A 17,177-nucleotide genomic window follows, 5' to 3' on the forward strand; every position below is an offset into this window, starting at 1 on the left:
TTCAAGAAAGATATGGACAGCAACACAATTATTGTGGGGGATTTTAACACCCCACTATGAAAAATGGACAGATCTTCCAAACAAAATATCAACAAAGATATTGTGTCATTTAACAATACCCTAGATGAAATGGGCTTTACTGATATTTACAGAACCCTCCATCCCAAAGAAGCTAAATGCACATTTTTTTCAAATGTACATGGAACATTTTCAAAGATTGACCACATGATAGGACACAAAACAAGCCTCAACAATTTCAAAAAAATTGAAATCATACCAAGCAATTTCTCAGATCACAAAGGACTGAAACTAGAAACCAATCCCAAGGAAAAAAAACCAAAACACTCAAATTCATGGAGATTAAACAGCATGCTATTAAACAATGAATGGGTCAAGAATGATATTAGGGAAGAAATCAAACGGTTTTTGGAAACAAATGAAAATGAACTCACAACAACCCAAAACTTATGGGACACAGCCAAGGCAGTCCTGAGAGGGGAGTTCATAGCGATACAGGCCCACCTAAAAAAGTTAGAAACATTTCAAACAAAGAACCTAACCCTATGTCTACAAGAACTCAAGGAACAACAACAAAGACAGCCCAGAGCAAGCAGAAGGAAGGAAATAACCAAGATCAGAGCAGAATTAAATGACATAAAGACTAAAAGCACAATTCTAAAGATCAATGAATCCAAGAGTTGGTTCTTTGAAAAGATAAACAAAATCGACAAGCCTTTAAGCAGACTCATCAAGAAAAAAAGAGAGAAAACCCAAATAAACACAATGAGAAATGAAAGACGAGAGATTACAACAGATACCACAGAAATACAAAGGATTGTAACAAATTACTACAAAGAGCTGTATGCCAAGAAATTTGAAAACCTAGATGAAATGGACAAATTTCTAGAAAATATAACCTTCCAAAACTCAATAAAATGGAAGCAGAAAGCCTCAACAAACCAATAACAGCAAAAGAAATCGAAGCAGTAATCCAAAAACTCCCAACACACAAAACCCCTGGACCAGATGGTTTCACAGGACAATTCTACAAAGCATTTAAGGAAGAGCTAACCCCTATCCTTCACAGTCTATTTCAAAAAATCCGAAAAGATGGAAGACTCCCAAACTCTTTTTATGAGGCCAACATCATCTTAATTCCAAAACCAGATAAAGACATAACAAAGAAAGAAAACTTCAGGCCAGTATCACTGATGAACATTTATGCTAAAATCCTCAGAAAAAATACTGGCAAACCGCATCCAACAGTACATTAAGAAGATCATACACCATGACCAAGTGGGATTCATTCCAGGGATGCAAGGATGGTACAATATTCGCAAATCAGTAAATGTAATACATCACATAAACAAAAGCAAAGACAAAAACCACATGATCATATCGATAGATGCAGAAAAAGCATTTGATAAGGTACAGCACCCATTCATGATAAAAACACTCAATAAAGTGGGAATAGAGGGAGCATTCCTCAACATAATAAAGGCCATATATGAGAAACCTACAGCCAACATTATACTCAATGGGCAAAAATTAAAATCTTTTCCACTAAGAACAGGAACAAGACAAGGATGTCCACTTTTACCACTTCTATTCAATATAGTACTGGAAGTTCTAGCCACAGCAATCAGACAAGAAAAAGAAATAAAAGGAGTCCAAATCGGAAAGGAGGAAACAAAACTGTCACTGTTTGCAGATGACATGATAGTGTACATAGAAAATCCTATAGACTCCACCAAAAAACTGCTTGACCTAATAAATGAATTTGGCAAAACAGTGGGATACAAAGTCAATATCCAGAAATCAAAGGCATTTCTGTACACCAACAATGAAACAGCAGATGCAGAAATCAAGAAAAAAATCCCATTTGAAATAGCAAAAAGAAAAATAAAATACCTAGGAATAAACCTAACCAAAGAGGTAAAAGACCTGTATTCAGAAAACTACATAACACTGAGGAGAGAAATCAAGGAAGACACAAACAAATGGAAACATATACCGTTTTCATGGATTGGAAGAATTAATATCATCAAAATGTCCATACTACCCAAGGCAATTTACACATTCAATGCAATACCTATTAAAGTACCAATGGCATATTTCACAGACATAGAACAAACACTTCAACAATTTATATGGAACCATAAACGACCCCGAATAGCTGCTGCAATTTTGAGAAAGAAGAGTAAAGTCAGAGGGATCGCAATACCTGACACTAAACTATACTACAAGGCCACTGTAATCAAAACAGCCTGGTACTGGCATAAAAACAGGCACATGGATCAATGGAACAGAACAGAGAGCCCAGAAATAAACCCAAGCCTCTATGGTCAATTAATATTTGACAAAGGAAGCAGCAACATAAAATGGAGTAAAAATAGCCTCTTCAACAAATGGTGTTGGGAAAACTGGACAGCCACGGGCAAAAAAATGAAACTCGAGCACCAACTTACACCTTATACAAAAATAAATTCAAGGTGGATAAAAGACTTAAATATAAACTGTGACACCATTGAAGTCCTAGAAGAGAATGTAGGTAGGAAAATCTCAGATATTTCACGCAGAAACTTTTTTACTGACTTGTCTCCTAGAGCAAGGGACATAAAGGAAAGAATAAACAAATGGGACCTCATCAAAATTAAAATCTTTTGCACAGCTAAAGAAAACAGTATCAAAATAAAGAGAACCAACTGTATGGGAAAACATATTTGCCAATGATACCTCAGACAAGGGTTTAATCTCCAAAATATATAAAGAACTTACACGACTCCACTCTAAGAAGACAAGTAACCCAATTAAAAAATGGGCAAAGGACTTGAACAGACACTTCTCCAAGGAGGACATACAGAAAATCCAAAGACACATGAAATGATGCTCAATATCGCTAGCCATCAGAGAGATGCAGATTAAAACCACAATGAGATACCACTTCACACCAGTCAGAATGGCCATCATAGACAAAGCAACAAACAACAAGTGTTGGAGAGGCTGTGGAGAAAGGGGGTCCCTAGTGCACTGTTGGTGGGACTGCAGACTGGTACAACCACTATGGGAAATAGTATGGAACTTCCTCAGAAAACCAAAAATGGATCTGCCTTTTGACCCGGCAATTCCACTTCTGGGACTCTATCCTAAGAATACTAAAACACCAATTCAAAAGAACCTATGCATCCCAATGTTCATAGCAGCACAATTTACAATAGCTAGGTGTTGGAAGCAACCTAGATGCCCATCAGTAAATGAATGGATCAAAAAACTATGGTACATTTACACATTGGAATTCTATGCAGCAGAAAGAAAGAAGGAGCTCATACCCTTTGCAACAGCATGGACGTAGCTGGAAAGCATTATGCTAAGCGAAACAAGCCAGGCAGTGAAAGACAAATACCACATGATATCACCTTTAACAGGAATCTAAACAACAAAACAAAAAAAAACTAGCAAAATATAACCAAAGACACTGAAATAGGGGATAGTCTGACAGTGACCAGAGGGGAGAGAAGAGGGAATTTCAGGGGGGAATGGGTAGGGTTTACAGGAACAAATTTGGAGGACACATGGACAGAAACTAGGGGTGGGGGGTAATGGGGGGGAAGGGGAGAGGGTTGGGTGGGTGGGCTGGAATGGGTGTAGGGGGGAGAAAATTGTACTTGAACATTGATTAAAATAAAAAAATTAAAAAATTAAAAAAATGATTTTATTTATTTATTTTTAGACAGAGGGGAAGGGAGAGAGGGAGAGAAATATCAATGTATGATTGCCTCTCACATGCGCTTTACTGGTGACCTGGCCCACAAGCTAGGCATGTGCCCTGACTGGCAATCAAACCAGTGATCCTTTGGTTCACAGGCCAGTGTTCAATCCGCTGAGCCACACCATCCAGGGCAGTAGGTGACTGAGGTTGAAACATGTAAGAATAAATACAAAGACTTCTGAGATCAGATGTGATCAGACACATTCAGGGTGATATGGCCATAGACAATACACAGACTTCTAGCCAAGATGGAGGCGTAGGTGGATACACTTTGCTTCCTCACACAACTGAAGGAAAGAAAACAACAAATTTAAGAACAAAAAATAACCAGAAATGCCAGAAAATTGAACTCTATGGAAATCTGACAACCAAGGAGTTACAGAAGAAACATTCATCTAGACCAGTAGGAGGGGTGGAGATGGGAAGCTGGGGAAGAGAGGACTCCTAGGAAGGTGGTGGCTAGAGGACTGGGGCAGGTGAGGCAGCAGCTGGCAGACTGGGCAGTCCCACATTTATGGATAAACCTGGTGGAAAAACTGGGAAGTGAGACAGACCACACAACCCAGGGTTCCAGAGTGGAGAAATAAAGACTTAAAACCTCTGACTATAAAAAACCTGTGGGGGTTGTGGTGGTAGGAGAAACTCTGAGTCTCACAAGAGAATTCATTGGAGAGACCCACTGGGTAGTAGTGCACAAACCCACTCTCCCAGGAATCAGCACCAGAAGGGCCCAATTTGCTTCTGGGTAGCAGGGGAAGTGCCTGAAAAGCCTGCTAAGAGCCCAGCAAGCTGCACTGTTCCCTCTTGGACTCCTCCCCCAGATACAGCTCCACAAGGCAGTTAGGTAGGTTGCCCTGCTGGGGTAAATACCTAAGGCTCTGCCCCTTACAATGTAACAGGTGCACTGAAACAAAAAATTATGATCTAAATGAAAGAACAGATCAAAGCTCCAAAAACAGAACTAAGCGATGAAGAGATAGCTAACCTATCAGATGCAGAGTTCAAAGAATGGAAATCAGGAGGCTCACAGAAATGGTTGAGTATTGTCCCAAAAGAGAGGAAAAAGTGAAGGCTATGTAAAGTGAAACAAAGAAAAATGTACAGGGAATCAACAGTGACAGGAAGGAAACTGGGATGCAAATCAAGGATTTGGACCAGAAGGAAGAAATAAATATTCAACCAGAACAGAATGAAGAAACAAGAATTCAAAAAAATGAGGAGAGCCTTAGGAACCTCTGGGACAACATTAAACATTCCAACATCTAAATCATAGGGGTACCAAAAGGGGAAGAAGAGGAAGAGCAAGAAATAGAAAATTTATTTGAAAAAATAATGAAGGCGAACCTCCCTAATCTGGCAAAGGAAATAGATTCCCAGGAAGTTCAGGAAGTTCAGAGAATGCCAAAGAGGTTGGACCCAAGGAAGCACACCCCAAGGCACATCATAATTACATTACCCAAGATTAAAGATAAAGAGAGAATCCTAGAAGCAGCAGGAGTAATAGAGACAGTTACCAACAAAGGAGTTCCCATACGACTATCAACTGATTTCTCAAAAAAAATATTGCAGGCAAGAAGGGGCTGGAAAGAAGTATTCAAAGTCATGAAATGAATGGACCTATATCCAAGATTACTCTATCCAGTAAAGCTTTCATTTAGAATGGAAAGGCAGATAAAATACTTGCCAGATAAGGTCAAGTTAAAGGAGTACATCATCACCAAGCCCTTATTATATGAAATGTTAAAAGAACTTTATCTAAGAAAAAGATAAAAAATGCAAACAGTAAAATGACAACAAACTCACAACTATCACCAACTGAACCTAAAAACAAAAGAAAAACAAAAACAAAAACAAAGTAAGCAAACAACTAGAACAGGAATAGAACCAGAGGAATGGAGATCACATAGAGGGTTATCAGTGGAGAGAGGGTGGGGAGAGAATGTGGGGAAAGGTACAGGGAATATGAATTATAAAAGGTAGGTACAAAATAGACAGGGGGAGGTTAAGAATAATATGAGAAATAGAGAAGCCAAAGAACTTATATATATGACCCATATACATGAAATAAGTTGGGGGAATGACAGTGGGAGGGGTGGTGCAAAAGGGAAGAGATTAAAGGGGAAAAATTGGGACAACTGTAATACCATAATCAATAAAATATATTTAAAAAGAAAAAAATAAATATACAGTTTTTGTAAATAAATTTCATTTTGGGGGGGGGGGTCCCCCTTCATATGTAACAATCCAAATAGTGAACATAAGCATCATTCACAAAAATTTCTTTATCTTTTCAAGAAACGGTGCTGGAACAACTGGACTTCCCATGCCAGAATGAATCTAGACACAGACCTTACAACTCCACAAAATTAACTCAAAATGGATCAGAAACATAAATGTAAAACACAAAACTATAAATCTCCTAGTAGATAATACAGGAAAAAAATTAGATGACACTGGATATAGTGATGACTTTTTAGATAGAAAAACAAATGCACAATACATGGAAGAAATAATTGACAACCTATATTTTATTACATTAAAAAGTTCTGCTTTGCAAAATACAATTTCAAGAGAATAAGAATACAAGCCACAAACTGGGAGAAAAATATTTGCAAAAGATTCATTTGATAGAGGACTGTTACCCCAAATGTACAAAGGACTCTTAAAACTCAAAAATGAGGAAACAAACAACATGACTTACAAAAGGGTGAAAGACTTTAACAGACGCCTAACCAAAGGACATAATAAGCATATGAAAGAACGCTCCAGGCATGGCATCAGTGAAATGCAAATTAAAAAAACAATGATATGCCACTACACACCCACTAGAATGGCCAAAATCCAGAACAAGTGACAACTCCAAATGTGACAAGGATATAGAACAGGAGAAACCCTCATTCATTGCTAGTGGGAATGATAAATGGTATAGGTACTTTGGAAGACAGATGGGAGTGTCTTACAAAACTAAATATTCTTACCATATGATCTTGTAACAGCCCTCTTTGGTACTTATCCAAAGGATTGTAAACTTATGTTCATGCAAATACCTGCACACAGGTATTCAGAACTGCCAAACCTTGAAAGGAACCACATCCTTCAGTAGGTGACTGTATGAAGAAACTGTGGGACATCCAGACAATGGAATATTATTCACTACTAAAAATAAAACACTATTAAGCCATGAAAAGACATAGAGGAACTTTAAATGGATACAAGACTTTTATCAGATATGAGATTTATACATTTTTTTAGACTGTAGTTTCTCTTTTCATTCTCTTAACAATGTTTTCAGGAAAGAACAGTTCTGAAATTTGATGAAATACAATATATTAGTCTTTTCTTTTATGGATGACATTTTTGGTATCAAATCTAAGATAAATATCTGCCTAACCCAAGGTCAAAATTTTGTCCTATGATTTATTTGGAAATATTTGTATGTTTAGGCTTCAATTTAAGATTATGATCCATTTTGAGTTAATTTTTATATACAGATCAAGCAATGAATCAAAGCCCATTTTTGTGCATGTTCATATCTAATTCTTCTGGTATTATTTGTTGAAAAGACTATCTTTTCTCCACTGAATTGCCTTTATACTTTCATCAAAAATATCAACTACTCATACACCTGGGTGTATTTATGGACTCTTTATTCTGTTCTATTCATCTATATGTCTATCCTTTTTCTATCAAATTTACTGTAGTTTTATACTAAACCTTGAAATTGCATTGAATCTGTGGATGTATTTGGAAAGAACTGGCTCATTAATGATATTGAGTCTTCTAATCCATGAGCATGATATATATCTCCATTAATCCAGGTCTTTTATTTCTCTCAGCAGTATTTTTGTAGTTTACAATGTATAGGAATTGCACATTTTGGTCTGACTTACTCTTTTGTATTTCAAATTTTTGATGCTATTATAAAATATATTTAGAAATGTAACTGATTCTGATTTATTGAACTTATTTCATTGGTTTTGTTTATTCTGTGATCTTTTTAAACTCATAAGCTTTAGGAGCATTTTAGTATTGCCCATCAAATTTTATACATTGACAAATCATGACATCTGAAAAAAAGAAGAGACAGTTTTTACTTGTTCCTTTCCAGTCATCTTATCTTACTGTACTGGCAATTTTGAATAGAAGTGGTGAGAGTGTACATATTTTTGATCTTAAGAAAAGGAATGACATCTTTCTTCATTGAGTATAAATTTAGCTGAAAGGGTTTGATAGATGCCCATTCAGGTCAAGAAAATCCCTTAGATTCCTAGTTTGCTGAGATGTTTTGGCACAGATAAATAATGTTTTTTAAATGTTTTTCTACATCTATTGAGATGTGTTATATGGTTGGCTTATATTGTTTTAATTTTTTAAAATATTTTATTTTATTTTTTTAGAGAGAGGGAAAGGGAGGGAGAAAGAGAGGGAGAGAAACATCAATGTGTGGTTGCCTCTCGCACTCCCCCATCTGGGGACTTGGCTCCCAACCCAGACATGCACCCTGACTGGGAATCAAACCGGCAACCCTTTGGTTTACAGGCCAGTAATCAATCCACTGAGGCACATGAACCAGGGTTGAACTTTAATTTTTTAGTCTTTCAATACGGTGAATTACAATTTTTGATTTTCAAATGTTAAAGCCAAGCATGCCTGGCATTAACCCCACTAAGTCATAATGTATTATCCACTTTGTAAAGCCATGATTTTCAAATGTTAATGCCATGCATTCCTGCCATTAACCCCACTAAGTAATAATGTATCAGGTACTTTGTATTCCATTGGATCTCATTTTCCAAAATTTTGTTAAGAATTTCTGCATTTCTGTTATAATGAGGGATATTGAGTTGTAATTTTATAATTCTGTAATTTTGTCTTTGGTTTGGGTAACAGGGCATATGAATTTCATAAAATGAGTTGGGCATCTGATCTTATTCCTCTATTTTCAGAAACAGTTTATGAAAAATTGATATCTTTTATATAATTGTTTTATTTAATTCACCAGTGAAAACTTTTAGGCTAAATTTTTATGTATGTGGGAAGTGTTTGAGAATTCAACTTCCTCAGCAAATATAAGGTTATTCATACTTTATTTGATTTAGTTACTTAGTTAGGTTTTTAAATATTTTTATTGATTATTCTATTACATTTTTCCCAATATTCCCTTTCTACACCTCTCTGCCCTGCCCCCCCCCCCCACCCTCCAGCATTCCCTGCCTTAGTCCTTGTCCATGGGTTGTATATATAAGTTCTTTGAGTTCTCTGTTTCTCATAACATTTTGAATCTCTCCCTGTCTACCTTGTGCTTACTAACCATGTTTCTTCTTCCCTGTACCTTTTCCCCCTATTCTTCTCCTTCCTTCTCCCCACTAAAATGTCCTTCTCCCTCCATGTGATGTCCATTTCTCTGATTCTGTTCCTGTTCTGGTTGGTTGCTTAGTTTTTGTTCCTGCTGTTTTCTTTTAGTTTCATTTGTTGATACTTGTGAGTTTGTTGTCATTTTACTGTTCATAGTTTTGATCTTCTTTTTTTAGATAAGTCCCTTTAACATTTCTTATAATAAGGGCTTGGTGATGATGAACTCCTTTAACTTGACCTTTTCTGGGAAACACTTTATCTGATCTTCCATTCTAAATGATAGCTTTGATGGATAGAGTAATCTTGGATGTAGGTCCCTGGTTTTCATGACTTTGAATACTTCTTTTGAGCCCCTTCTTGCTTGCAGGGTTTCTTTTGAGAAATCAACTGACAGTCTGATGGGAACTCCTTTGTTGGTAACTATCTCCATTTCTCTTGCTGCTTCTAGGATTCTCTCTTTATCTTTAATCTTGGGTAACTTAATGATGATATGCCTTGGTGTGTTCCTCTTTGGGTCCAACTTCTTTGGGATTCTCTGGGATTCCTGGACTTCCTGGAAGTCTATTTCCTTCGCCAGACTGGGGGAGTCTTCCTTCATTATTTGTTCAAATAAATTTTCAATTTCTTGCTGTTGTTCTTCTCCTTCTGGTACCCCTATAATTTGGATATTGGAATGTTTCAGGTTGTCCCAGAGGTTTGTAAGAGTCTCTTTACTTTTAATTATTATTATTATAATTATCATTATAATTATTATGCAACTTACAATAGTTTCTAATTTTCCTTGTGATTTCTTCTTTAGTCTATCAGTTATTTACAATAGTGCTTTCTTTTCTCTCCTTTTTTTTAAAAATGTGCTTTCTAATTTCCAAATAATTAGGGATTTTCTACAGATTTATTGCTATTGATTTCTTATTCAATTCATGAGTTAAGAGAATATATACTGATGCTTTCAATCTTTTGATATTTATAGGGTCTCATTTTATGGCCCATTATACAGTGTAACTTGAAGAAAATTCCATATGCCTTTGAAAAAATTGTATTCTGTAATTATTGGATTTAGGACTCTATATATGTCAATTAGGTCAAGGTTGTTAATATTGTAATTCAAATCATCTATGCCTTTACTGACGTTTTCCTATTCTGTCAATGACTGACATAGAAGTATTAGGATCTACAACTGTGAGTGTGGATTTGTTTATTTCTTTAATTTTGTCTGTTCTGGCTTATGTTGTTATGCTTTTGAAGCTCTGTTGTTATGCTTTAAAGTCTTTCAGCCTGAAATTTCTTTTAGTGCAAGTATGCTGATGAAGAATCCTGTTTTCTTTTTATTATCATAAAATGTCTTAAATTTGCTCTTATTTTTGGTATATATTTTCACTGCATATAATTCTCTTTGCAGATATTTTCACCTCCCTAATGATTTTACTTTGTTGTTCATTATACATTAATTCTTATAAGAAGTTCATCCTTAGTCATATCATTGTGACCCTGTACATGTATATTTTTTGTAGCTTCTTTCATGTTTTGTTTTAATCACAGATTGTTTTTCCTAGTTGATTCATTATGATTTGCCTGGGTGTAGTTTTCTATGTTTTTATCCTGCTGGGGTTGTACTGAACTTCTTAAATTTATATTTTTCTGTAAATTTATATTTTTTAATCAAATACAGAAAATTCTTGCCATTATTACTGCTCCATTAATTATTATTATTTTTACTCACCTGATTTCCCCCTCTTGTTCTTAAGGAGCTCATTTACATTTATATTAAATCATTTGACACTGTCTCACAGGTCACTAAGGCCGCTATTATTTTCCTTCTCTGTGTTCATGATATTGGATCTTTCTTCTAATTTATCTTTAAGTTTACTGTCCATTTCTTCAGTCATCTCCATGGAACACTATGCAGCAGAAAGGAAATCCTACCCTTTGAGACAGCATGGATGGAACTGGAGAGCTTTATGCTAAGTGAAATAAGCCAGGTGGTGAAAGACAAATACCATATGATCTCACCTATAAGTGGGACCTAATCAACAAACCAAACAAGAGAGCAAAAAAGAAGCAGACACATGGAAATAAAGAACAAACTGACAGTGACCAGAGGGGTAGAGGGAGGAGTGAGGGGGCTAACTGGGGAAAAAAAGTAAAAGGTCCTCAAGGAACATGTATAAAGGACCCATGGACAAAGGCAATCACAGAGGAGGATTAAATGTGGGGGTGGGGGTAGGTAGGGCAGGAGGGGGGGAAATGGGGATAACTGTAATTAAACAATAATAAAAACATTTTTTTTAAAAAGCCCATCTGGTGAATTGCCTTCTGTTATATTTTGCTTTTCAAATATAGATTTTCTTTTTCTTTAAGTTTCCAGTACTGTATTATGATTCCCTGTTCACTCATTTTGAGATTTGCCTTTGAATTGCAAATATATTTATCCCATTAGCTGTAAAATACCATCTACAATTTCTAACATCTGTGTTAATTTAGAGTTAGTTTTTATTGATTGGTCTTTTGTTGACTATGGGTCACTTTTAGTTGTTACTTCTCATGGCTAGTAAGGTTTCATTGTATATTGGGCATTGTAGTTAATATGTAGACCTCCAAGATTATTTTATCTTTGTCTGAAAAGTATTGAAATTTTGTTTTAGGAAATAGTTATCTCAGCTGAACTAAAACTTAAAACTCTGTTTACCTTTCAATGGACAGCAGTTAATTTATGTTCAGTTATTACAGCTTTCTAGCTGTTACTTCCTCCTACTAGGTTGTATGACTCCTCCCTTACATGTAAAGTTCAGGATTCAAACACAAATTTGTGTGGATTTCTAGTCTAGATGGAGGCATAGGTAAATGTGGGACTTGCTTCCTCACAAAACCACATCAAATTTATAACTAAACAACAGAACAACTCTCTTTCAAAACTGTCAGAAAATGAGCTGAATGGAGTCCTACAACTATGGAATTAAAGAAGAAACCACAATGAGACTGGTAGGAGGGGCAGAGATGCAGAACTAGCTGGTCCCACACCCACATGTGCTGGAGAAAAATCAGTAGGGATAGGCAGGAGCAAGTGGCCCCAGCCCCACACCAGGCCCTCCAGCCCAGGTTTCCAGTACCCAGAAGATAGGTCCCCATAACCTGTGGCTGCAAATACCAGTGGGGACTGAGTTTGTGGAAGACAGAAACTGCTGCAGTCTTAGGCAGTTCCTCTTAAAGGGCTCATGCACAGATTTACTCCTTCTGAGTTCTGGTATGGGGGCAGCAGACTGAAAGGCATCTGAGACATATGGGGAAGAACTGAATTGTCTAGCATCAGGCCAAGAATTGGGGGGCAGCTTTGGCCCAGATAGAAGTGTTGGCAGATGCCACTGTTCCTTTTCTTAGCACTCCCCCCACAGCTCACAGAGCTGGCAAGCGGGTGCCATATCTAAGACTCCATCAGCCTGGCTCACACTGTATCCTCAGGGAATCCCAGAGTCCCTGCCCCATCCAACTTTCAGGTCCACCAAAGCTGTTTCCAGTGGTTATCCATACAAATGGCATGTCTTGGCCCAAGCTAAGATTTTCCTAAATTTTCTCAAACAAGCAACATCTGGCTTCAGCGAGTTCCATACCTCTTGCTAAGTGGCCCCAGACCTAGAGCAGCTAGCCTTGGTTCACAGCAGCTAGCCTTGGTTCACAGCTTGGCCTCGCCTGGGTACCTCCAAGGCTAGCACAAGTAGCAGCCATCTGTAGATCACTTTGCAGCTAATGCTCTGCAACTCCAGATAGAACACAAGCTGTGGCTGACCTTGGACATGTAAAAAGCAATCAAGGCTTAACTATTAAGAGGAGAGTATACACAGCCCATACCAGGGTACAACTCAAGTATCCAGGTTGGGTGATAGAGGAGGCTGTGCCACTGGACCCTACAGGACACCTACAACACTAGGCCACTCTGCCAAGCCTGGAAGATGTAGTAGCATCACCTAATACATAAAAGCAGACAAAACAGGGAGGCTGTCAAAATGAGGGGACAAAGTAACATGGCCCAAATGAAAGAACAGAACAAAACTCCAGAATAGAACTAAGTGAAATGGAGAAAAGCAATCTATCAGATGTAGAGTTCAAAACACTGATTATGGGGATGCTCAAGGAACTTATTGAGGACCTCAACAGCATAAAAAAGGTCCAGTCAGAAACAAAGGATATACTAATTGAAATAAAGAACAGTTTACAGGGAATAAACAGTAGATTGGATGAAACCAAGAATCAAATCAGTGATTTGGAACATAAGAAAGTAAGAAATAACCAATTAGAATGACAAGAAGAAAAAAAGAATCCAAAAAAAATGTGGACAGTGTAACGAGCTTTTGGAACAACTTCAAGTGTACCAACATTCACATCATAGGGGTGCTGGAAGGAGACGAGAAAGAGCAAGATATTGGAAATCTATTTGAAAAAAATAAGAAAGAAAATTTCTTTAACTTGAAGGAAATAGACATACAAGTCAAAGAAGCACAGAGAGTCCCAAGCAAGATGGACCCAAAAAGGCCCACTTCAAGACACATCATAATTAAAATGCCAAGGTTAAATACAGAGAGAGAATCTTAAAAGCAGCAAGAGAAAAGCAGATAGTTACCTACAAGGGAGCTCCCATAAGACTTTCAGCTGATTTGTCAAAAGAAACTTGCAGGCTAGAAGAAATTGGCAAGAAGTATTTAAAGTGATGAAAAGCAAGGACCTACCATCAAGATTACTTTACCAAGCAAAGTTATCACTTAGGATCGAAGAATCAAAACAGATAAAGAGCTTCCCAGACAAGACAAAGCTAAAGGAGTTCATCATCACCAAATGAGTATTATATAAAATGTTAAAGGGTCTTCTTTAAGAAGAAGAAGAAGAATAAGCCCTGGCTGGTGTGGCTCAGTGTATTGAGCACCAGGCTGCAAACCAAAGTGTCACCAGTTTGGTTCCCACTCAACAATTGAATTTAAGAAACAAAATAAACAAACAAGCATAATAGAAACATAATCAGAGATACAGTGAACATTTTGATGGTTACCAGATGGGAGGGGATCTGAGGGATGGGTGAAAAGGTGATGAGATTAAGAAGTACAGATTGGAACTTACAGAATAGACATGGGGATGTAAAGGACAGCACAGGGAACAGAGTAGCTAAATAATATATATGCATGACCCATGGACATGGATAATAGTGTAGGGACTGCCTGAAGGAGTGGGGGGCTGAGTGGAAGGTGACAAAGGGAGAAAATTTGGGACAACTATAATAGCATGAACAATAAAATATAATAATAATAATAATTTAGAAAGAATCTGTGTGGAGTTTCCAAGCAGATTTTTTGGCTTTCCACTGTGTGGCTCCCTCCTTTCAAGCATAATCCATATCAATTTCCAACCATTTCAGCATCCTTACCTCTACCTTCTGACTTCTCAAGCCAGTAACACTGTGGTTTCTTGTCTGGGTTCTAGCCATCCTATGCCATGCAGACTGAAGGAGACACTCAGGAGAAAAGCTGCATAAACACAAACTTGCCCAGTGTACTTCCTTTCTTTCAAGGATAGAGTCTTCTCTCCTTTTTTTTTAATGCTTTTGGTCCCTCTCCTATGCCTAACATATTAAATAGCTACCATATTTTGTCCAGAGTGTATACTTATCTTAAGAAGAATTAATCTGATAAAAGTCACTGTGCCAATATCAAATGAATCACCCTTGGTCTTTTATTTACCATGACAGAAAGCACTCTTACTAAAAAAACTATTCCTCTCAAACTATGTTATTCAAATAGGTGTTCTGCACAACACTAATTATTATTATTATTATTAATATATATTATTTTAATTGTTGCAGTACAATTTTCTTTTACTCCCATCCCAACCCATCCACCCAGCCCTCCCCTCCTCCCTCCCATTTCCACCTGCCTCTAGTTTTTATCTATGTGTCCTTTATACTTCTTATTATAGTTGTCTCATTTATGCATGGGGGATATATTCTAAGACCCTCAGTCAATGCCTGAAAGCATGTATAATACTGAACTCTCTATATAGTGTTTTTCATACATATATACTTATAGTAAAAATTAAATCATAAATTAGGCAGAGTAAGAGGTTAACAATAACTAATAATAAAATAGAACAATTGTGACAATATGCTATAATAAAAGTTACATAAGCCCTGTCTGGTGTGGCTCTGTTGGGAGGAGAATTATCCTGTGGACCAAAAGGTACAATTCCCAGCCAGGGCTCATGCCTACTTTGCATGTTCAGTCCCTCATCGGGGCATGTGCAGGAGGCAAATGATTGATACTTCTCTCTCACATCGATATTTCTCTACCTCTCTGTTCCTCCCTTCTCTTCTCAGTAAAATCAGTAAGAATGCCCTCAGGTGAGGAAGAAAAAAGTTATATGGATATAGTGTCTCTCTCATTCAAAATATTTTAGTATACTGTACTCACCCTTCTTCTTGTGATAATATGATGTGATACATGAAGTGAGGTGAATTATGTAGGCCTTGTGAAGTAGTGTCAGGCAACTACTGACCTTCTGGTGATACGGCTACTAAGTGACTAATGGACAGATAGTATATGCAGCATGTATACACTGGACAAAGGGATGACTCATGTCTTGGACAGGATGGAGCACAACAGAGCAATATTTCATCATGCTACCCAGAATGGCACACGATTTAAAAGTTAGAAATTTTCCATTTAGTATTTTGAACTTCAGTAGACTGAGTAAATCAAACAATGGAAAGTAGAACCATGGATAAGGGGGGACTACTGTAAAAGAGAAAGGTGGGTTACATGATCAAATGTACCTTGGGAATATAGTTTTGCAAAACAAACAGGTTTCTTTACTCCAGGACTTTTAAACACTTTAATATGCTAGTGAACCTTCTATATCCTTACATAGAATATGTTCTTGAGATACTCCCCAAACTTGTTAATACATAATTAGTAGCATGCATTCATTTATTGAAAAATATTTATTAAGCTGCAAAGAGTGGAGACTGGAGTATAGCCCCCTTTCTACTTACACCTCTCTTAGGGCCACAATTCACTATCTCTTTATAATCTTCCAATTTCAGTGTGAGTAACTGCCTCATAGTGACTAGGTTTATGGTATTTAATCCTCATGAATATTCACTTTTTAATCATCATATGTATACAACAAAGGTGCTGTGGTGGAAAAAGTGAGATAAAAATAGAGATTCACCAATTATTAATTTACATGGACTAGAAAAATACACACAAAATTGCCTAGCACAGTATCCAGCACAGAAGGGTATCCTGATATTTAGTTCCTTGTTAAATGTTTTTTCCTTTCCTATGTTTATTAAGTGCTTTCAATAGGATTGATCAAAGGTTAGCAAATTGTAGCTCCCAGGTCAGATGCAACCAGAAGCTCATTTTATATAGTTCCAGAGGTCAACATGTTTTTTACACATTTAAAGGGGTATTATAAAAGAGGAGAGAAATATGTGACAGAGACCTTATTGGGTCATAAAACCTTAAACATTTGTTATATGTTCTTACAGAAAATATTTTATGATCCCTAGGATATAGTCTAATCTTTGCAACTATCTAAAATAAGTATAGTAGACTTCATTATATTTATTAGGTGCTGAGATAGAAACCATGTTTAAAAAATTAAAAACATTATTTTACTGGTTTTCCTATGTTTTCAAAGGCCCATCTCAGATCTTACCTTTTCTCCTTTTACAGCACTACAGTAATATTTTGATCCTGGAGAACACCCATAGCAAGCCTATAAAGAAAGAGAAAGAGGGAAGACAATCATTAAATATAAACCTGAACATCAGACTGTGACTTACAGGTCAACTGAATTCAATAATCCAAATTTATAAAAATACACGAAAAAATATCTGAAAGGCTATATACCAAATTGCAAACAGTGATTATCTCTGGGGAAGTTTTCACCTGTTCATTGTATACATTTCTGTTACAACTTTTCACAATGAGCAAATATAATTGTAAATTTTATTATTATTTAAGTATAGTTGTTATACAATATTGTATTAGATATATTTAGTTTCAGGTGT

General features: G+C 36.7%; 1 protein-coding gene across 1 annotated transcript in view; it reads right to left on the minus strand.

Annotated features, from left to right (window-relative positions):
- The window catches only part of COL4A5 (collagen type IV alpha 5 chain), a 295,836-nt gene that overhangs the window by 177,591 nt on the left and 101,068 nt on the right, over positions 1-17,177 (minus strand). Inside the window, exon 2 of the mRNA XM_036016745.1 lies at positions 16,823-16,882. Coding sequence (XP_035872638.1) covers positions 16,823-16,882 — 60 coding nt within the window. The remainder of the gene's footprint in view (positions 1-16,822; positions 16,883-17,177) is intronic.

This window comes from Phyllostomus discolor, chromosome X (assembly GCF_004126475.2).
Source record: "Phyllostomus discolor isolate MPI-MPIP mPhyDis1 chromosome X, mPhyDis1.pri.v3, whole genome shotgun sequence".
In the NCBI taxonomy this organism is placed as follows: Eukaryota; Metazoa; Chordata; class Mammalia; order Chiroptera; family Phyllostomidae; genus Phyllostomus; species Phyllostomus discolor.